We start from the raw sequence: 23,158 nt of genomic DNA, 5'->3' as shown, positions 1-23,158 counted from the left end.
CTTTAAAACAACCTTAACTCTGATAAGAAGTGCGCTGCAATCATAGGTCGTGTTATACAAGGGTACACACATGATGACAATCCAGTAAAATTTGAACATTCTCCGCATTTTTGATCAAAGTAAGCAAAGACCCGATTATCAAATGTTTATAAAGATTATCCTGAGCGGTTATCCAGTGTTGTTTCAGGTTTGTCAAAGGGGAAACAATCCCAAATTTTTAAGGGGGCAAACATGTTCTTTGTGTCTAGACACATTATTTTGTTTGATATTGCATTTGAGGAATAAGAATTAAACTAATTAATTCATCAATTCTCATCCATCTCAGGGGGCCGCCATATTTGGCAATCTCGCCCTCTGCTGTCGACCAAAATTAACGTTGCGAACGTCACGTGACTAAACCCAGAAAAAAAGTAGCAGACTCCATCCCCTGTGTATGCTGCGATAACTATACGTACTACTACTATATGTTTAAGTACTATAAATGCACTACTTTTAAGACATTGTTGGGGATTTTTTTAAGATAGCGTTGTTTACTTGTTTTAAGAAATCTTGCCTCGTCAATTTTTCCTGTTTTATTTGTAGATATTTGGGCATAAATTAAGTAATATTTTTCTCATTTGTTACCTTTTTCTTATTTTTAAGCCTTTTTTTTTTGTTTTTAAGATCTTGGTAGCAGATAAGCAAACACTTAGCCTAGCTTCTTCTGTTTCTTCTTCTATTTGTGACAACTACTCTTTTTTTTCTTTGTATTTTACGGCAGTCTGGTTGCCCTGTTGCACCATGCTGACTCTCACAGGTCAGTCTTGGTACTACGGCAGACTTCTGCTTTGGTGGAGGAGATGATTGTCTCACTCATGATTGTCAGTGGAAATATCATTATGTCTTTACCGTGTAGTGTGCTGTGTTGGTCATCCCGAGTACACCACACATGATAGGAGCAGTAAGAACACACAATCATGTGTGAGGTCTCTCCCATTTTTGAAATGGGTTAAGCTGTTTAAAATGGCCACATGTATGTATGTAGACCACTTTAGAGTGGCAATCTGCGGTTTAAACTGTCCCCGATAGGCGACTGTCTTGCAACATGTGGAAGTGATGTTCTTAAATACAAACAAGCCGAGCCAAACATTGTTGTCCCGGGTAAAACGTGACACGCCAAGAAGATGCTTTATAATAGATGCTGTCGGGGAAGGAAAATCTGGAAGGGATTAAGCATTTTGCTGCTCTAACAGATTCCCTCCATTGTTCTTAAGCAGTGTGAATGTGTCGGGCCTCCCCGTGTTTCTCAATCGCCGCGGATTTAGCTTGTGCATTGGGAAGGGTTTTCAACTCCAGCCATGTCGTAGAGGTCAATTAGATTACTTGTGAGTTTTCGTGCCCTCAATGAGTCTTTGTCTTTTTTGGGTTTTTTTCTTCCTTGCCGTCCCCAGCTGTGTTCCTTCAGGATGTTTATCAGCTGCTCAGAGAGTCGGCGGTGAGCACGTTTTCTCTTGAAAAGTGTCACAAATAAAGAGAAACCATCTCATTTTGATTTGGTGGAGTTGAGAGCCTTGAGTGCGTCCTTTTGTTTGTTTGTTTTGGACGCTGGGCTGTTGACTCTTTGTCAGCGGTGGCGGTTTCACCCATTTGTGTTAAAACCTCCAGGAGAAAGGCTTAATGAGCCCTGGGCCCCATTTGTGCGCAGCTTGCGTTTGCCTTTTTAGCAACGGGCCCAAAAGTGGTCGCACGGCCCAAATGGTGGACACTTGCCCTTCTGTCGAGCCAGCCCTGAACAAAAAACGTTTGTGTGTGTGTACGTGTATATGTGATGAGCACACACAGCGGGCCTCGCAATGAAGCGCAAGGCCCTCAGCAGAAGGACATTAATGACAATTAAGCGGTACAATATGCACTTTGACGGATTCGCTGCCGAAAGGCCTGATTGCGCTACACACGGTGACCCTCAGAATTGCATGCTCAACCGCCAAAAACACAAATGTATGATGTAGGTGAAATGTATGTCGTATAATATTATTACCTTAATTTCTCGTATATAATGCACATTTCCCCCCCCCCCCCCCCCCCCCCCCCCAAAAAAAATGTAAAAAATCACTGGTGTGCATTATACATAGGTATAGGAGAAAATGAAAAAAACTTTCCCATTTTATAAATGTATGCCGCCATCTAGAGGTTATGAAAAAGCTGCACACGTTCATTTCAATATGCCACCGCCACCTAGAGGTTATGAGAAAGGTGTACACTTTCATTCTAATATGCCAGGGCCACCTAGAGGTTATGAAAAAGGTGTAGCCTACACGTTCATTTGAATATGACAGGGGTACGTATGACCGCATAATATGTACAGTTGTGCTCATAAGTTTACATACCCTGGCAGAATTTATGAAATATTGTTTTTAAAAAAAAAAATAAAATAAAAAAAGAACAACAACCGGCGGCACGGTGGACGACTGGTTAGAGCGTCAGCCTCACAGTTCTGAAGACCTGGGTTCAATCCCCGGCCCCGCCTGTGTGGAGTTTGCATGTTCTCCCCGTGCCTGCGTGGGTTTTCTCCGGGCACTCCGGTTTCCTCCCACATCCCAAAAACATGCATTAATTGAAGACTCTAAATTGCCCGTAGGTGTGACTGTGCGTGCGAATGGTTGTTAGTTTGTATGTGCCCTGCGATTGGCTGGCAACCAGTTCAGGGTGTACCCCGCCTCCTGCCCGATGACAGCTGGGATAGGCTCCAGCACGCCCGCGACCCTAGTGAGGAGAAGTGGCTCATTAAATGGATGGATGGAGAACAACAACCGTCATTAATTTTTTTATGGTTATGTTTTGTTTGATGATAATGCTTTACTGAAATGCTTGACAGTTTAATTTGAATCCCATTAAAATAAAACTATAAATGTGTTTCGCCTGGCCCTTCATGTTTTCTTTAAAGAATTGTACCCATCTTACAAATTATCCCCGGGTAATCAAACATATGAGCACAACTGTGTGTTTTCTCATTAACTAAATAAAAGTAGGGCTGTGAATTTCAAAAGAAGAGCAAGTAAATAAAAATAAAGTATGTGTTCAAATGAAGGGCTTAACTTTAGAATAATTATTTGAAAAAAAATAACAAAATACAGATAATACTTCGTGTTTTGATCATATGGGTGGAAGCAAAATCATGCATTGTAAAAATGCATTATACATAGGTAGAAGGGTTTTCCAGAATTTTGAGGTCAAGTTTGGGGCTGCGTATTATACATGGGTGCACATTATACACGAGAAATTACGGTATGTGGCTTATACAATGGCAAGGACATGACAGCCTCCGAAATACCTTGAAAAGAAATCCATGTTGATAAAATGTTGTGCAACGCAACAAACCTCCCTTTATGGTAATTTATTCAAATTATTTACAAAACGTTATGTACTGTTACTTGTGGAAATTTGACTATGAATTGATTCAGTACAACTCCCAAACATTGGTGATTTTGTATCTTATTTGAATACCGGCCAGACTCATTTGCAGATAGTACCAGTCATTGCTTGGGGGTTAAGATCTTTATCAGTGGGGAGGTCGAAATGCTTCTTTTTCTCACCCTCCACACAAAGTTCAACTTTTGGTTCCACCTGACCGTAGCATTCTTCGAGTTTTTTTACGTTCGCCGGTTAATTTAAGGAGTATGTCAGGACATTAAGAACGATTTCAGTCCATTATGGAGCCCATTACGCATTGTGTTACGACGTGTTTACTTGGTGATGGAGGTCCCTGCCTTCAGATCATTAGCAAGTTCTTGTCGTGTACTTTGAGGCTGCTCCCTTAACCTTTTACATGATCCTCCTCACTCCACGAGGAAAGATCTTGCGTGGAGCTCCAGACCGAGGCCAAGTGAGGTTCATTTCTATTTTTTCTTTTTTTAATAATGCCACAAATAGTTGTCACCTTCACAACAAGCATTTTGCTGTTGGTTTTGGAACCCATTCCAGGCTTGCACAGGTCTACAGTCTTGTCCCTGACATCTTTCGTCTCGTCCATTTATGTACACATTATACTGGAGTAGTTTTCAAAGAGCGTCCAGTCCATCGCCATTGTCTGGACGCTAATATGCGGCACAGGCTTTAAGTCTCCTCCAGACCGTGAGCTTTTCCTAGATAAGCCGATGCAGGGGAGCGTTCGGGAACACTGTCGTCTTTGTTTTTTTACATCGCTCTCCTTGCCCGACCCTACGAGTCACGTTCCACTTGAACATACCCTTAAAAAAAAAAAAAAAAAATGGGAAGAGGGGAAATAACTGACTATGAGGTTATGTGTGTGTGGGCTACTGTGACAAGCATTCTCGGCTACACACACACACACACACACACACACACCTCCACACAAACTTGCAGTGTGTCACACTCCAGTTCTGCTGACCCAAGGGCACTCATGTGAAACCACTTTAATCCCCGCGTTCAGGCTGTTTGGGTTGGGGGAGGATCTCCCTTTGCGGCTCAGAGGTATTAATTTTAGTTGCTCTTATTATAACAGTGCGCAATTGTCCGAATGGTAGGACTGTTATGAATAGGCTCACATTAAGTGCGCTACAAAGTTGGCTCAGAGTTCCCCTGATGAAAATCCTCCCCTCCTCAAATCGCCCCGCACAATCAAAGCCATGAGCATTGACGGCGTTTAATCGCTTTTTTTATGCCACAATTTATATGTTGCGATGAGTTCATTGGTTGCAAGGCCGTGCATGTCCTGGAGCGTTCACAGATTATGACTTGTAACCGCTCCTCGCCACAAAATGACCAATCCAGGCGAGATTGGTTTCCCTCCGCTACATTCCCTGGAAAGTTTCTGATTTTTCTTTTTCTCCCCAAATGTGCTGATTCAGGCTTTCTTGGAGCAAAAAAAAAAAAAAAAAAAAAACCAAGAAGAAAAGAAAGAACAGCAGCAAGTCTGGCGCGCCGCTTGTCTTTCCTTTTCCAGATGGATTTGCGCTTAATTCTCACGTGGATGGCGATTGGAAGGTGATCAAAGCCAGTGGTTGTTGCCCTTTTACACTGCCTGTAAAAGGAATTGGTTGACAAAGTCATCCCGACACCTGACACTCACTTGTCCCGTCCTGCTGTGTTAAAAGGATTTTTTCTATAAGTATTTATTAGTATTTATGCCTAAATATGCAGCATTAGCATTGGTTTTAGCCACCGTTTTGCACGCTCAGGTCAGATGACCGTCACCGGATAAAGTAGTCACATGAGGAGGCTTGCTGATTAAATTTATCTTAACGCTAGGCTTACTTTTTTTTAGTTTTTTTTTTTAACTCAATCTAGTTATTATTATTATTATTATTTTAAGTTCGATAAGCTTGGCGCTCGATACGCCTAAATCTGATTGGAGGCCCAAAGTCTGGGATTCGGAAGGGGCAAATCAAATTCTGGAAAAAAAATGTTGTTAAACATATGAAGAAATTAAAATAAATGTTCAGAAATATGTAAGTATGATTGCGGCATAGTTAGGCCAATATTCTACCTTAATCTTCTGTTACCGTTGTAAAACGACAATCTTTGCCGGATTTCGGTGTGAAACTTCGGAGGGACGAGAAAACAAGTAAGGCTGAATTTACACAGCAAGGTTCAAGCAACACAATTCCGATTTCGCAAGGAATCGGATATCGTGTATAAAAATGTATGTTTCAGATGTCCGAAGCAAATGGATATACCCAGTCAGCGGCAGCTTTATGACACGACGGTGACATATAAACACTCGCGCCTGGCCAAACAACGCAACAACAATAAAATAGAAAGTAAAAGTCGCGCGTGCCACCCAGACACCTGAACGAAAAGACCAGCGTGAGATTCACTTAAGTTTAAAGGCTGGCGTGTTTTAAAAATAATAATACAAAGATTTAACAGTAAGTACCGTAGTAACACTACAAACGTGACAGCGCCTCACGCGTGTCCAGCTCGGGTTATTATCAAAACAGCTCTGAAAGAGGGAAACAAATATCATCACGCATCACAACGTTTATTGGCAAGGATTTACGACCATATGCCGTCGTTAACAAAAAGGGCTTTTGGGCTCTGATGTGGACACTGGAGCCCGGATACATAGATAATACTTGAATAATATAATGGAATCGTGAAGTGCCTAAAACGGCACAATCCGAATGTGTCGTTTGAAATTTACATGGAAATAGTCAAACAAATTGGATATCGGCATTAATTTGAACTTGGCCACTTGGACCTAAAATGTAGATCCAAACTATATATGGCTAAGCTAAGTTTAGCTAAGCTTTTTCCCCCATTTTGGACAAAGTGGTCTTAGCAATTCTCCACCTTCGGGGTATGTAGTTGCACTCTTGCTCCTCCCATCCTGTTGTGTTGAAAGCATCTGTCATGACAGACGCTGATGTCATTTAACTAGCTCATGGCGGGGTGTTGCTATGTGAAAGCGTACACACGCTTGAGGCAATATTCTGCCTTTGCCGAGTTCTGTGTAAAAGGCGTTTGCCGATAAATGCTCCGTAGCTTCCGTTTTGGCTGTTATTTGGCAATTTTGTTAAATGTATCGTGAGAAAGATGTGCGGTGATGTTATTTCCGCACGGTAAATGAGTCTTCCTGCGAGTGGGACTTAACTCTCAAAACTATTGTTTTTCTCTCAGCTGGTATCGCAGTGCAAATGTTAACTCGACGAGGGGTTGTGCACGTACGTGCGTGCGTGCGTGTGCGCCTCTCACTTTCGGCTGATTGTTTCCTGAGCTCTGTGCCAGATAGGAAGTAGGAGGAAGTTATTGGAGGAGCTGCAGCGAAATTTATTAGGGCCAAACATACACTTGGGAGGAGCAGAGAGGGCAGCGTGGCTCTAATTATTGCATATTATTTTGCACAGATCCGGGCGAGGGAGGAAGTGGAAAACACAGAGCAAGAAGGCCTTTCAATGGCGTGAGGACGGGGCGAAAGCCATGTTCTTGTCACAGAGCAAGAAGCTAAAATGTTTTCTTTCTCCTGTAATACGACCTTTGAGAGCAGCTGCTCCTTTCGGCTGCCAAGTCCTGTTTTTTCCCCTGTCAAATGTGTGTGTGTGTGTGTGTGTGTGTGTGTTGGCGTGCAGAGGGGCGGCGGCGTTGAGGAGGTGTGGAGGCTCGGGGTTTGGAGGTCTCTCGTACAGATCGAAATCGCTCCCTCTACATCTGTGCGCGCCCTTCGACACTAGCAACGCTTGCGGTTTAGTGTGCGGAGACCAAACATTTAGGTTTCAAGACAATGTCAAATGAAAAGAACTGAACCAACAAAAACAATCGCCTTGATGGAAATGTGTTCACAATATGTGTTTGTGCGAGGAGAAAGTGAGTCAGGGTGTTGGTGACTACGAAGGACTCAGCAAAGACTTGATTAGGTACTTATTCTAGCCCATCGGGTAGCTAAATGGTAAACCAATTCCTAGTAAGGCCTCTCACTAATGTGTGTCAGGAAAGTGCCAGGACTGGCGTGGTACCAAATCGCTGGGTCCATGTCCCGGTGGTTGTGGACCACTGCTCTAGTTCCCTGCAACCCTTAGCAGCTAGGTGGTATAGAAAATGGATGAATAGGTTTTTAAGGAGGTTAGTTAGAAAACAAATGTGACTGGTAAAATGCTGAGAAGGAACTCGTTGATATCACCCTTCAACGCAGCTCCCTCGGACATCTTGTGTCACGTTTGAAAATAATAGGCCTCTTGTTTTGGCAAGGAAAAAAGCAAACAAACTGCTCTGTTGTCCTGTCTAGGAAAATGTACTTTTTGTTGTTTTTTTCGCCATTGCCTGTGCTCTACAAAATCCCTGCAAAGGAATCCCTTTCTTTCCTGCCTTACCAGCTGCTTTCCTCCCGTGCATGTGACCCAGCAGCCCTGCGAGTGACTCAGTTGTAAAAACTGGATTTCGGTGGCATATTTCGACACTCGCACAATCCTCTCCCCAAAGAAGAAAGGAAGCAGGGCAATAAACGCCGGCCGGTCGCCAGCGGGATTCGCGGCTGAGGTAATCCGACTGCAGAGAACAGGAAGTAGCGAGGCGACCGTGGTCGGGTGCTGAGAACACGTATCGGAAAGAAGGCTTGTGTGTGCGGGGCATGAATGGCGTTGTTTGAATGAACGTGCGCATGCAGCAGCGCTATTTACATTCCAGCTGCACATTGGAATTTTCTTGCATGTTGGTCTGGGCGTCCCGTGGCCTGACTCCCAGAAAGTGGAAAGAGTGTTGTGTGAATTGTGTGTCAAGTTTGAGTGTTTCATTGTGTCATCTAGTCACATTGTGGAGCTTTTTGGTCTTGAAGTTAGTAGTTACAGTGTTGAATTGCTTGATATTGTCTGGTTCTCCCCAACCAATTAAAAATAAAAAAGGAAATTCCAATTTGGAGTTTTTCTTCACTTTAGGGACAGGCAGTTTGTGTTAATTGTTGATCACCTTTTTGGGGTCGTTCAATACTTGGTTACAACCAGCAGAGGCGCAGTTGATACAGACTCACCTCGTTTGCAGTCAGATTAAGCGGGGTACACACACACACAAACAATGAGGCCACATTTAAGAATTAATTTTCCCTCCCTTGCGATCAAAATTAGCCAAGGCACAATTATCAGATTCCTCAGGCTGAAACCATTTATAACAAAGTCGAAGTCAAATCTTGGCCCCGAAGCGTCGCAGTAATAATTTTTCTCCACGGACTAATGTTACTGCAGACTCACACAGAAATATTTCTCGCGATGGCTGCGAATCAGGGTGATTTGTATTTATTAATTTTTTTTTTTAATCCAATGACTTGACAATTGGGATAATAAACAAATTTAATATCGTTAGCCCTACAGATATTTCTGAAAGATTATCTTGTGAAGGCTATTTCAAGTGACTGTCTGAAACACTTTTCATGTTAAAGCCCAGTGTTAACATAGCTGCATGGCGTTTTGTTGGATGCCCAGATTAGTGTGTCCTTCCATCTGTGAGTTTTTCAGCGTAGTGGGGATGGGAGGGCGTGATTTGGTGTGTCTGCTACATGCGCAGATCCACAGAAGCTTTACTTGGCATTTGTTCCGCTGCTCATTTAAAAAAAAAAAAAAAAAAAAATCAGGAAGAAATAATGTTGTGTACTGTATTTGTTGATCCTGTTGTTAAAAAGCATGTCGCTGAAATTATATTAAGATACCTGGGAAATGTTTTACACGGTGTAAAAAATGTATATGTTTAGCGATGCACTAATTCCGATATCGGTGCCAATACTGTATGTCTGTACTGTAGTCTTACTCCTAAAACTGCACCGATATTACATACCGGTACCAATTCACCAGCCTGACTTATACCTTCTTGGCCATGTCAGCCATGTGGAGAAACTTTAAGGTAACCACGAGTGACAGCACTTTTAGCCAACTGCAAATGATTATAAATTCCTTGGGCGGCGACGGTGGCGGCCACCGTTGCAAGCCATCCGGCAAGCACTGAGTTTTGAGTTCCCTCGCCAGCTCGACTCCGCGCTGATGGGCTCCGACTGAGCCGTGGCGCAGCCCGTCGACTAAAGTGAAGTCAAAGCGATGGTTTATTAAAGTCTCAGCTCAGTTGTCCTGTCGCAGTTTCATTTTATAACATCTCAAGAAACAGTCTGGTATTTCTTTTTATTCACTTTATTTTGTAGTTAACACAGAGAGAACATGGCATCTGTATTACTACATCCATTTCCACCTTCTTTTTTTTATTTATTTCTTCTTTGTCTCCTCTCTATGCACTCCTTTTACATAGTACCACCTAGTGTTCAGACTGAGATAACTGAAATACAATGAAGTGAAATGTGTGGTAAGACTTTTAGAAAAACACGCAATTGGATGTTAAAATGTCCGTAATGACAAGTTTTTATTTTCTAAAAGTGTTGTATTTGGGTGAAAACACACGCCATATTGAAGAAAAGTTCATGTTTTGTGTTTTTACAAAATATTTGGTTAAATTTAAACACATTTTCATCACCGTTGCAAGACAATGGCATTATCAAGTATCGGTACACAGTATCGGCGATTACTGAAATACAAGCACTTGTACTTGTACTAGGCCTCAAAAAGTGTGGTATTGGTACATCCCTAATTATGTCTCCTTTAAGTGCTCAGTTGAAATAACGAGACGCTGAACCGGAGGATGCACTGAAACAAATTGTCGCTCCACTTCCAATCCCCCCGCGCCCTCCGCTGTGCTGATGTTGCATGCTGGCTCAAACAATCCCTCTGTTTTCCAAACCCCAATGTGGAAGCCAAAATTGGACAACACCCCCTCCCACACCCTCCCCCATCAACCCCCCGTTGGGCCCCTCCCCTTCTCGCTCACCCCTCCGCTCTCCCGACAAACCAACCAACTTTCCGGCCGAGCCACAACCGCCCCTTTCCTCCCATCCGCTAGTCTCCTGTCCTTATTTGGGTAGAGACGTTCCCGACGCTGGGTGGGGTGGTTGGAAAGGGGAAGGGGGGAGTCTGGGTCGGGGGCGTCGGTTTGACACAAGGGAGGCAGGAGGAGAAACAGTGAGCGCTCGCAGCCCTTTCTTAATAAGGACATGTCTGGACTTCAGGCCGCACTCACGGTTAAGCGCCTCACTTGAACAGATCTGCTGTTGTCTTAGTGGGGGACATTTGTTTTCTAGCCTCCACCCTCCATTCACCACTCTATTATTATTGTTATTACTATTACCAAAGCCTCACACCATGTACCCGCTGTATCACCTGGTGATGCAACGCATGAGCGTGTCCAGGGCGAGTTCAGTGTGCAGTGTTGAGTTTTTATGGCTTGACCCTGTTTAATGGGTTCTGCCATCGCTGAGGCCTCACCGGCTAAAATTAGCAGCCTGACGTGTGGTTATTTGTCAAACTGTAATCGGGGGTCGACGATATCGTGTTCGTTGTAGCGTGCGACCGAATGCTGCTGTGTATTTCCAGGGCAAAATCTCCTCTCAAATAAATCAATAGCTCTCCCATTGCCATTAGTGGCTTTTTGTAAACGTAAAACTAAATTTTCAACAAGAGCAAAATAAAAGGGTAATTTAAACTTGTTTTCTACGGTGGACTAGCGGTTAGCACGTCTGGCTCACAGTCAAGAGATTCTGGGGTTGAAATCTCGATGTGCAGTTTGAATTTGTACTCGAGGTTCCTCCCACATTCCAAAAAGTGTTAGGTTATTGAAGACTCTTAACTTGTCCGTCGACTCTAAATTGTCCATAGGTTGTCCATGGTTGATTGTCTCTGTCTGCCTTGCAACTGGCCAACGACCATTCCAGGGTGAACCCAGCTCCTGACGCCTAAAGTCAGGCTCACCCATGATCCTAATGAGGATAAAGGGGACAGAAAATAGATTGATGCCAGCGAGCCATGGTGGTTTTGGTGATCACATGCAAGTCGGAACACGGCGTAGTCTTGAAGTAACCTACACACGCGAACACAATGGTAAATTCATAACAAAAACAAATAGTGTAACAAAAAATCACTTCAATGCCATGAATATAAATCGCTCAAATCAAAAACGGCGGTAAGCGAGGGGGCCTTTCTTGTGACGCGATCCGACGTAGTCTTCCAAGTGCTGTGCAAACTAGTTCATTGCGAGGCATTTGTAAGCTTTAAATGTCATAAGTACAATACATATTTGGATGGAAAGCACCCCTAGGTTATAAATATAAAGCAATGAAACGAAGAAAATGTCTGGACTGTCGTAAACCAAGGACATCCTGTATTCAGGCCTAGCCTTACTTTGCTGGCAGTCCACAATTGTACCATTTGTTTTCCTTGATTACTGTCACGGCGCTTACTACTTCCTTCCGGCTTCTGATTGGCTACAACGGCCTGGTGCTGGGGGTTATAGCGCCGCCACCTGTTATGCCGTTATGCTTTTTAAAGCCTGCAAATGTGATTTCACACAGTCAGGGCTTTTTCTACCCCATCGGCGGGAACCAAGGAGGATTTATTGTCTGCTGCAGAACACATTTTATTTGGATCATATTAAATATTTTTTGACAGCATTTGAGATTTCAACATGGGCTGAAACTGCTTTCTCTTTTCTCAATGTTTTATTAAATTTACCAGTATGACTTTTATGGCAGTTCCGTATTATTGGAGCCTGTTTGTTTTTTTGTTTTTTTTATCACTTTTTGTAGTACATGTACTGATGTACAGTATCAGGTATTTAATTATATGCGGAGTGGACATTTCTTTATTGGGAATTATTACAAAGCTGGGTCATTTTTTTTATCTTTCCATTTCTGGTCGTCAAGTGGTAAGCATGTATGCCTCACAGTTTTTGAGGTTCTGGGTTCGAATGTCACCTCTGGCATTTCTGTGTTGAATTGTTCTATTTGTGCTTGCGTGTTTTTTTTTTTTTTGTGGGGTACTCCATCTTCCTCCCATACTCCAAAATCAAGCAAGTTAGGTTCATTGAAGACTGTGCAAATGAGATTATTTTCTAGCCATGAAGCTTCACACAAGCAAGGAGAAATCACCAAACATCATTACCAGAAACATTGATCGTTTCTTATTCATCTCTCCCACTCACCAGCATCTGCACGAAGTAGAAAAAGAACCTCTCTGGGGGGAGAGGCTCGTGGTTACTTCATAGACAATGCGAGGCTGCAGAGGCAGCTTGAAAAACACTTTGGATTTCTGCTCGCCGTCGGCTGCGATCCGACCGCATTGAGACACAGTTCCGACAGTTCCGAGACCACAGGCATTCTCCGAGGCCAGTCCTGATTAGTGAGCTCTTTAAAGTTCATTTCATGGTCTATCTTGAATTTATTTTCATTCATCAATGCAAAGACAGAAAATATGAGCAATTATTACTCATGGAATCATTTTATTAAGGGTGAAGTGAGATAACCAGATGTAAACGAAAGATAGATTAGATAGATGGCAGGATAGATGCAGTACATAAACAATCACAAATTATCCTTGTTGTACTTGCTTTCTTGGATCAGATCTATATTAATATGGCCCTGCATACATATAACAAATTGTGTCCTAATCTGGTAAGAGTTAGCAGATTTTAGTAGCGATCATGTTGAACGGGATTGTCGGTGTTGGATTGAAATTGGATTAGATCTGAATTGAATTTGGTTTCATGTTGAACCATCTGACTTTGCATATACATAGCTCACCTGGACAAAATTTGGTAAGATTTGGTTGCCTGATTGTGTTAAATAAGACTGGCATTGTTAAATTAAAATTGGATTAGGTCTGGAATTAATTTGGTTTGATCTTTTTGTAGATGTTTCCTACATATAGAACATTATGTCAAATTGACATAAGATTTAATACAGATGTTTACATGCCTGAGCATGTTAAATGGGATTGGTAGTGTAGGGTTCTAATTGGATCAGATCTGAATTCAGTTCGGCTTCATGTTGCAACTTCTGACCCTGCACACACACAGCACATTTTGTCAAATTAGGTTACAATTTAACAGAGATTTTTACGTACCTCAGCATATTAAATGCGATTGTCAACGTTGCATTTAAATTGGATCAGATCTGGACTGAATTGGGTTTCATGTTACAATTTCTGACTAAATATGCACATAGATTTTTTCCAAATGAGATAATCGAGGATGAAAGTGGCTGTTGTTGATGAATGGGATTGTCAATGTTGGAAGTGGATCATTTTCATGTTAGCATTTCTGACCCTCCATGAACATAACAAATAATTTTTGTTGTACATTCAGGTGTTTTTGTGTGGACGTTAAATATTTGTTTTAGGCTGTCGTCATCTCGGTTTTTATGTTGCATGTCTCGAGTTAACATCTCTTAAATTGTAACATCTTGGGACCATGTGTTCTCACATTAGCATTTTCTTTTGAGGTCAGCCTCTCTATAAATAAATAAATGAGGACTTTCATTTTGCTTTGTGGAGAATCATGCAAAACCTTTCCTTTCTAACAAATGTATTTAAAACTAAGTGCTTTTTAAAAAAAAAAAAATTTTTTATTTATATATATTTTTTTAATACAGCTCCCCTACCGATCCTTTCATATTGGGGCTCGGGGTCGGGCCCAGGGGGAGTCGCCACCATTGCGTCCCACGATTGGAGTGCCAACGGAAGCCCAGAAGATGGGCTGGACGGCGGGGACAACGAGGACAAGGCCATCGACGGCGACGCCGAGGGGGTGTGGAGCCCGGATATCGAGCAGAGTTTTCAGGAGGCCCTCGCCATCTATCCGCCATGTGGCCGGAGGAAAATCATCCTATCGGATGAGGGCAAGATGTATGGTGAGTCGACCGGATCGCAAGTCAATGTACCCACAAAGCGGAAACACATTTTTGTTGAATTGTTAGCAAATGTGCAATCTGTTGTAGTTTGACATTCCAGTTTTAATCGGCATATTCATAGCAAATGTAGAAAATCTGACAAGCTTTGACTGAGATATAAGTGTCTCATCATGTGAAATGGGATAGTCAGTGTTAAATTGAATTTGGTTTCTTATTACAGCTTCTTACTCTGAATAATTACATAAACTTGAACACTTTTAAGTGCCTGATCATGTTAAATGGGATTGCCAATACTGGATTTAAATTGGATCTGGATTGAATTTATTGTACTGTTTATGCTTCAAGCACTCAGTACACATGGCAAAATTTGTCCAAATCAGAAAAGATTTCACAGACATATGAGACTGGTCTTGTGAGTGTTGGATTTAGATCGAATCCAATCTGGTTTGAATTTGGTTTAATGTTAACATTTCTGGCACTGGATACACATGGCAGATCAGATTTGACATAGATGTGAGGATCTGATCATGTTAAATGTTATTGTCAGTGTTCGATTCAAGTTGGATCAGATTTGGAGAGAATGTGATTCATTTTACAGCTTCCGACTGCATGCACATTGTAAATTTGGTCAAAACCAGATAAGGGTTGACAGAGATGTGAGGGCCTGATCATGTTCAATCAGATTGTCAGCGTTAGACTGAAATTGGATCAGATCTGGGTTGAATTTTAAAGTAATCTGAAGCAGGAGAGATGAATTTGCGAACAACAAGCAAACCATAATGGCAACAACTATAGAATCGTGTATTAACCAAAGCAAATCTTGAGCATTTCTTTCTTTGGCACTCATGTCACAGTTTCCTTATGAGAGCCAGTTTTTTTACTCTCCAGCCTCAACTCTGTGCAACAAGTCTGCGCACGTCGTGCTGTGACCTGGGGGCAGGTTCTTCCGGTCGCACCGGCACTCGGAGCAGGTTTTTGCTGTGCCGAAAGCATCTCTGTGCTTGATTTACACCTGCCCCTTTCCTCTTCTGCTGCTGCGGTTTGAGTCCTGAATTCGATGCAGGACGTTTCTGCCGAATTATCACAGCGGGAATCAGCACATGGGAACACAGGACGCGTACACATGCTTGTCTAGAGTCGTTTCCTGCAGCGCATTCATTAAATTGCAGCTGTTGCACCTTTGAATGTCCCACAGAGCTCCAGATGGATTTGTTTTGGCAAGTCCCTGCGTCGAATGAGGGGCATCCAGGTGCGGGGAATTCAAAGCACATCAGTATCGACTTATTCCGATGCCTCACTCGCATCTCTTCTAATGAGATTCTGAGGTCGGAAATTTTATCAAGCAGTGGCGAATGCTGATTGACAGGAAGTGCACTGGGCCCTGTCCTCAACAAACCTCTCTCTGGTTTTTGGAAACTTTTATTTTCACCAATGAAATGCATCCCTCCAACCCCTTCCAGTGGTGCTTTGTAAATCTTTTTCCTGCCCTTTAATTATTGTCCATCAAGTCCCGAAAAGTTGAATTTGATGCGGCCATAAAAAACATCAATCACGGCTGACAGACCATGTATTTTAGAGGCATTAGTTTTCATTTTAGCGCTTTCGGCTGGCTTTTTCTACTGATGCGCTCACATTCTTTTGTGGTTTTTTGGTTGGACAAAATATTATTATCGTATACAATATGTTATCATTATTATTATTATTATTAATGTGATTTATTAGCTACCAATTCAGGATGTAGTCCACCTTTTGCTTGGTGTCAGCTGAGATAGACCATGTACAGGATAAGTGGTAGAGAAAATGTTATGTTGTTGTTATTATTAGTACTAAACTATTATATTTTTAAAACTATACATATTCAACAATATTACTTGCAGGCCCTAAGAAAAACTTGTTGATCCAGTTGTATAGTTTAGTTTATAGTTTCAAAAAAAACAACAATTCATCTTTTATTGCTTAATTTAATGGTGAGGTACTTGCGGAGTCAGCACTCAAAACCCTGCCAACATCTTTTTCCTGAGTTTCCTTATTGCGAGCAACAGAAAACACTGTTGATGATGTATATATATATTTTCCCCCTCAGTTTCTCAGTAGGTTCAACTCATGTATATTGAAGCACATTAAAACTTTGACATCAACTTGAAACTGGATGGATGGATGGATGTTTATGCAAAGTCGAAACCGGGAATTGAACTCAGAACCTCTTGACTGTGACCGTTCTGCCTGGTAAAATTCTCAACTCAAGCCAATTGTCTGTAAAAGACCACTTCATTAACATTCCCTGCCAGCCTTCTCACTTCTAAAGCCGTCAATGGCAGTGAATGTGTTAAGTGCACAAAAACGTAGAGTTCAAAAAGCTGCTTTTTTGTTTTGTTTTGAGAAGTTCGCTTGTATATAGAAGGCCAAAATTGGCAAGCAGGCAACTACTGATATGAGAACATACTGTACAAACTCCAAGCGGAAAGATTTGAACCATGAACCTCAGAACTGTGAGGCAGATTTGCTCATCACTAGCCTACCACGCGACCTCCTAACTGTAACAAAACGGTTAAATTTGACATGGTCCTTCATCATGCTGCCTTGTTTGGTGAAGTAGACATTTCTGCTGATTCTGCTTTGAGTTTCCTGAAAAAAGGCCAGTTAGCTTGGGGAGAAATTTGGCTGACTGTGATTTCTTTTTTTATTATTACTATTATTGTTTTAATTCACCTTTTGGCATTCAAGCCAAACCTGGCTAAGTGGGATTTAATAGCTCTCAAGTCCTGTTTAGCATGGCACCGTTGCGTGTACATTGTGCAATGGTGCGTTGACAAAGAGGCGGTGTGCTCACAAACCGGACCCCCTTAGCGACAAACTGTCAAGACCAACCAAGTCATCCGAGGCCTGGTCCAGTTAAAACCTCCTTGCAAGACGATGACCTCAGATGTCTAAAAGCTGCCGTGACACAAGCTTATGGGAATGTTAACAACTCCCGTTTTTTTTTTTTTTTTTTTTTTTTTTTTTTTTTGCCGTCGTCTCACTCTCTCCCCGACGGCCTCCGAACGCGCGCTAGTCATCCGTGACCATCGGGAATTCCAGACATTCTGCCCAGACGCCTCTCGCTCGGTGGGAAACCCTTCAAATTTCCATTGCCTTATCAAGAGGGCCCAGCTACATGTGTCGTTTTGGCTCCACGGGGCTGTCTAGACTTCCCAGTAGCATCACCAGTCATTTCCATAACGTTGGCGGGGTGGCGGCCAGTTCAAGCAGCCCGGCTCTCCAATATAATAAGTCACACATGTTCATAATAACGCCGCTCGTTTCTAAGCAGAAGAAATTCTCTATTGAGCCTTTACAATGGTGGTACTAAAAATATCCCAAGGATGAAAAATTAAACCTTTCAACCTGTTTTTCTTGCCTGTTTTGAAGGGGCGGTCCTCTCTCATGCAAATCAGCCACTGCTCAACTCGCCCCCTCTACTGCAGGGTGTTGCCAATGCAAGAACGCCTTCTTTCTGAAAACAAAGTTAAGGGACAACTAGGTTTTTTTGTCTAGGTGGATTCTCATCATGATGTAAATGTACTATAAATGTAAACAAGAACTAGCCCACAAATAACCGTATCGAAAGTGGTTTTGATGTATTTGGGGTAGCTGTGTGTGTGAAAATCACATCTCAAAAACAGTTTTGGGAATAACAGATTTTAGTTTGTGGGTGGATTCCCACCAAAATCTATCAGGAAACCCTTTGGGTTTATTGCAAAATGTAAACAGGAAGTGGCCTTCAAACGAACATCCTCTTAAAAAAAGTGTTTATTTAAATCATATTAGTTATGATGGTGAGAAATGACATATTGCCGCATTGTTCCTGTTTTTTTTTTTTTTGGTCTTAGTATTGAAGCTAAGCTAATTGTGCTGAGTCGACGTTTACAACGAGCATTGTTGTTCCTTTCCTTTTTAACATTGAATGATTTATAACCGTGAAATTTCACTTCCCTTGTGGCCGTTGCACATATTTCCAGGATGAGCAAACCGAAAACACTTGGACGCTTTCATTCCTATCGTCACGCAATTTTACACGGCGTATTAAAAAATGTCACCTGTCTTCTTTTGCTTTGGGGCTGTGCTTGACATATCGCTCACCTGCGTTTTTCGGGCCCTGACAGGTGTGTCAAGCACGTACACACACACACACGCACACAATCAGCTGTGCAGCTTTCGTTGCTGCAATGCACTCTGGGTAGTAAACAAACAAACAAACAAACAAAATAAAGCTACTAGTGCTTGAGGGAAGCATGTATCACAATTTAGATTTTTTTGGGAATAAAAAGTGTGCAAGGTCAGCACGTCCAGAACTTGTGCCTGTGCAGGGTCGTAGTGACGACGGTGCATGCCGGGTGCTTCGCTGTCAACCCCTCTCTGAGATGTTCGGAATGTTTTCAGTCATTGCGGAGCAGTATGCTAGCAATTTAGGATTACCTCAATGTTATGAGAGGGGAGGGGGGGGTAGTAGGGCAGAGTCGCATTGGTGGGGAGGAGACTGGGGGGGGTTGTTACGTGGCGTGAAATGAGATTACCTTTTTGCTGACTATTTTAGCGTGGAAGTGGAAAATTCCAGTGGTGATGCGGTTGGGGGTGCGGGTGGGCGGGAGGGGGCGCGGCTTGTCAGGAAAAGAGGCTGCGGCCTTCTGAGGAGGATGTCGAGGTGATCACAAAAAGACACGGAAGTAGGACCCTGTACGTGTGTGTGTACTCCCGCTGTGCTGCTGCCCCCCCCACACACACACACACAACAACAGTGTGTTCTGGTGAAAATGACTCATAGAACCAGTCCGACTGGTTCATTGTTCTGACACCGCCAGGTGAATCATTCATGATTATCTCCTTGTACTGTTTGTGCTCCTCAAATGATACACATGTGTCTCTTTTTGGAGAGGATTCACATAATTACCTCCACCGAGGACGTTGTGTTTTAATTGGCATTTTGTTTACTGGATTGCTTAACTACTGAAGCAACTTGATTTCCATGGAACTTTGTAGAGGTGTTGGTACGTGGGCCAAGTAAAAACATGGAAAGGTTCGCATCAGCGATTATTTTTTTGGGGGCGGGGGGGCTGGAGGGATTTCTCGAAATTAAATAGTTTCTTCCTCGATATTGCAGTGAACCCCAACAATTTTTTTGGGGGGGTGTCTGGGACAAAGCACTGCAGCAAAATATCGAAAATCAATGGGTAATTCACACTCCCCATGTTTGTACTTGGGCTGCAGCTATCGTATATTGTTAAAAAGCTATTATTCTACCGATTATACCATCAATGTATCCAGTAATTGGATACAAATTCATTTTGCCATTTTAAACAACAAAATGTGAAGGTGAAATGCAGTTGTTATAGCTATCCACTTGGGGTCACCATTGTCACATTCCACACTATAATATCAGTGACTTTTAAGTGTGTGTCACTTTAAAAGGTGGTGCCCGGCCGGGTGAGCGACATGGGACGAATGAAAGTGTACAGTTTGCTGTTTTGCGCTCAGGTTAGCAGCTGACTGTTCACAGGGAAATCGTTCGGCATTCCGCGAGTCGAGTGAATGCTCGTGTAGGAATGTGCTTATTACATTTCAATTTTGTTACTGTTTGTTTCATAAAACAGTTGAAAGTGCATCAGCGGCTGCGTCTGTCCTCGACCACTTACAATACGTTCTATAGTTAACATCGATACTTTGTGTTGGCGATCGTAGACCTGCTCTTGTGCTCCGAAGTCCTGCTTTGAAGTAGGCACGTTGCATGTCGTTGTCTTATTTTTTTTTGCAAGTTTATACTGTACATGGATGGCCTGTAGATGCCACAATATTGGCGGCCAAGGCCTACTATTGTCTAAATGAAGCTCCTCAACTCACTTCAACAGTTAGTTCCTTTGCACTAAGATGCCACCAGATGGGCTGCAAAAAACAACGAACTCAGAGAAAACCGGCGCAAAATTGGGGAGAACGTGCAAAACTCCATGCAGGAACCCCGGAGCCAAGATTTGAATGAAGAGACAGACGTGCCGAGTACATGGTGAATTTCAACACTTCTAAATTTGAACAGCATACAGTATCGTCAGCTTTGAGGAAAGCGGCTTTTTACCCCTATAGACGTGCGCAACTCGTCGCAAAACTTAGCGGTTTGGATGCCGATTAGCTTGAAGAGGTTGAGGGTGACAGTTGGCGAGCTTGGCATCTTCTACTGGGACGGTCGGCAGCAGGTGTTGCCGTCTGCTCCGTGCCGGGTCACACAGTGGTGTTGTTTTGGGCGGGGGTGGGCAGGCCTCCCCCGCCGTCCTCCTCCTCTGCGGCCAGGTGGCAGTTGTTGGCAGAGACACTGATGGCTTTGTGTAGCCTCCAAGAGTTACAGCATCAGCTGCCCCTTTTGCCCCCTCGCCCTCTTCCCCCACCCTCAACCGTCAACCTTCCACCCCAGCAGCCCCTTGGCCCTCACCCCGACCGTAACCCCTGATGTAACCTCACTCGCCTCTCCTTGGGCTGCTAAAAGTGTGTGTGTGTGTGTGTGTATATGTGTGCGGCCCGCCAAGCTCCGGCTGTGTTTGCAGGCCCGGGCCAATCAAACTGGCTCGCACAGATGTGTCAGGCTCGGAGGAATGCAAGGAATGCGGAGGCGCCGGAGAGGGCGTGTCCATTCTTTGGCCCCAGGCGGAAAGGGGGCGGTGCTTGCGGGGTATCGGGCAGGCAGTTCCGCGAGGGCCCCGCTGTACTTTTATGGTCACTGCGAGACGCGGGGCCCTCTGGAGGCCGAGTGCTAAAAAAGTGGATGAGCAAAGAGGACACCTTTGCCGTCATGATGTGTCTGCGTGGACAGCGCTTTGAACAATGCTATTACTGAAGCGGGGTACACACTAGGGATGGGGATGCACCAATACCACTTTGAGTATTGTGTGAAAATGGGTTTTATTTTTATTTTTATCAAATATTGTTCCAAAAGACAAAAAAAGAAACTTTTCTTGAACATGACGTTCTCAAATACAAAACCTTTTAGTGAGGAAACAAGAATTCGTCACTCTGCCCACTGCTGCTTGTGTTTGAAGTGACAAAATGGTGCTCGCAATTCAAAGCAAAAAATTAGCCGAACGAGGGCTCGTACCTCCAAAAACTCCTCAGTTGGGTCACTTGTATCTCAAGGCACCACTTGACCGATACTTGATCATGCCATTATATCTTGCAACTATCATGAGAATATTTTATTTTTATCAAGTATTGTATTATTTTTATCAAGTATTGTATTGTGTAAAGATCACTTGGGCTTTGCAAGTATTTCCTATCTGTCATGTTGAGACTATATTTCAATATGTAGATTTATGTTGAGGGGGAAAAAAAACACGTTTACATTAAAAGTCTGACTAACTCATTGCTAATTTGCGTTTTTATATTCCCATGTTTAGATACACACATGTTCTGGTTTTGAAAACTTGTATATTTGGGGACAATTGATCCCAGTGTCGTGTTTTGAGGTTTTGGCCGGGCTTCAGATGGTTTTCAGATTTCAAACAGAGTCGTGGCACTCTTGGGAATGACAGCGTTAGTTTTACATTCAAAATATGTCAGAAAATGGGGGGGGGGGAAATTCTGCTTTCATGGAGGACGAAGGAAATCTGAAAGTAAAATCATTTGAGTGGCTGAAATCCGAAGATGTGGACTTTTAAAAATAATATGAACAAAATGGTTCCTTTTTCCGTTTTGTGTGCAAATAAGCTTGCTGGGAAGAAAAATGTTTCACTGAAATTTTGTGTTCAGTATTGCCAACAGACAGTTAATTATCTGACTGGACATGCTGTACTGTCATCTTACCTCAATCAGAGTTTGACAGTTTGGTTATTTAGTTCTTTGGCCACTGTGGAGAGGAGCAGTTGAAAGATGATCATTTGCTCATAAAAGCCGGTTTATTGCTAATCAATTTGTCTCCCTCACCCCTCCCCATGTCTAAAATGATAGCGACAGCCAGACTGCCAGAAAATACAAAAAGAAAGATTAGTCGTACTCTTTGGAGCCCCAACCGTTTCCCCAGCGGATCAATGAGGAAAAAAATCACTTTTAACACATCCCACACACAGGATAATCACTCGGGATAATCTTTCACATGCGACACGCCGGCCTCGGCTCAAATTTGGCTAGGTTTTCGGTATGCGTGCACCCTGCTTTAGTCACTCCGTGTGTGCCGGTTTCTGCCGTCCAAGCCCTCTTGAAGCTGCAGAAACCCAAGTTTGCAGGACTCGGAATGAAGCGCATTTTTTCCCTCCGAGCCAACATAATCGTGTTTTTAGCACTTCTCACGCACCAGAAACATGAGGGGAAACCACGCGTGCCCGAAATAGACGCGCAAACAGTTTGTGCAGAATGTCTCGTGTGGATGTTATGTCTGTTCTGTTCTCCCTCTCGGTAATTAGGCCGCAGACGTTGAGTTACTGACGTCCGCTTTTAAGACCTGTGTGCCTCATCTCCAATGGGGTTGCCTTAAAATGAATGTGACCTATGGGGAACAGAGGTGTTATTGTGGCCTCTAACCCGTGACAAAAGTGTGTTTGCTCGCCGTCTGTGCCGGGAAAGGTCAAAGCGTTTCTTGACATGCAGTATTATTATTTTTTTAAAGTAACAACAACGCCACCCTCTGTCCAACGTTGGTTATTGTCACGTGTTTTTGCCTCCTATGTTGACTAGTTTGCATTTGTCTCCACACAGGTCGCAATGAATTGATAGCGCGGTACATCAAACTGAGGACGGGGAAAACTCGCACAAGGAAACAGGTAAATAGTTACAAGTGTTGTTTGAGTGTTTAACAATGGTTTTTCTATTAATTGACACACCAACACAAAACACCACCGCAGATGCAGAATCGTCTTTTTTAGTTATAAATGAATAACATCATAATCTTCCTTATTCTCACATCAGTCTTTTTCAGGTTAGGTTACTTGTAATGCTGGATATAGGTGC

The 23,158-nt window shown here is 43.0% G+C and overlaps 1 protein-coding gene across 1 annotated transcript in view; it reads left to right on the top strand.

Moving 5' to 3' along the window:
* Positions 1-780: 780 nt before the first annotated feature.
* The window catches only part of tead3b (TEA domain family member 3 b), a 35,672-nt gene continuing 13,294 nt past the window's right edge, over positions 781-23,158 (top strand). Inside the window, exons 1-3 of the mRNA XM_061687515.1 lie at positions 781-796; positions 13,943-14,200; positions 22,907-22,971. Coding sequence (XP_061543499.1) covers positions 781-796; positions 13,943-14,200; positions 22,907-22,971 — 339 coding nt within the window. The remainder of the gene's footprint in view (positions 797-13,942; positions 14,201-22,906; positions 22,972-23,158) is intronic.

This window comes from Phycodurus eques, chromosome 10 (assembly GCF_024500275.1).
Source record: "Phycodurus eques isolate BA_2022a chromosome 10, UOR_Pequ_1.1, whole genome shotgun sequence".
In the NCBI taxonomy this organism is placed as follows: Eukaryota; Metazoa; Chordata; class Actinopteri; order Syngnathiformes; family Syngnathidae; genus Phycodurus; species Phycodurus eques.
This window is presented reverse-complemented; position numbering and strand designations above follow the sequence as displayed.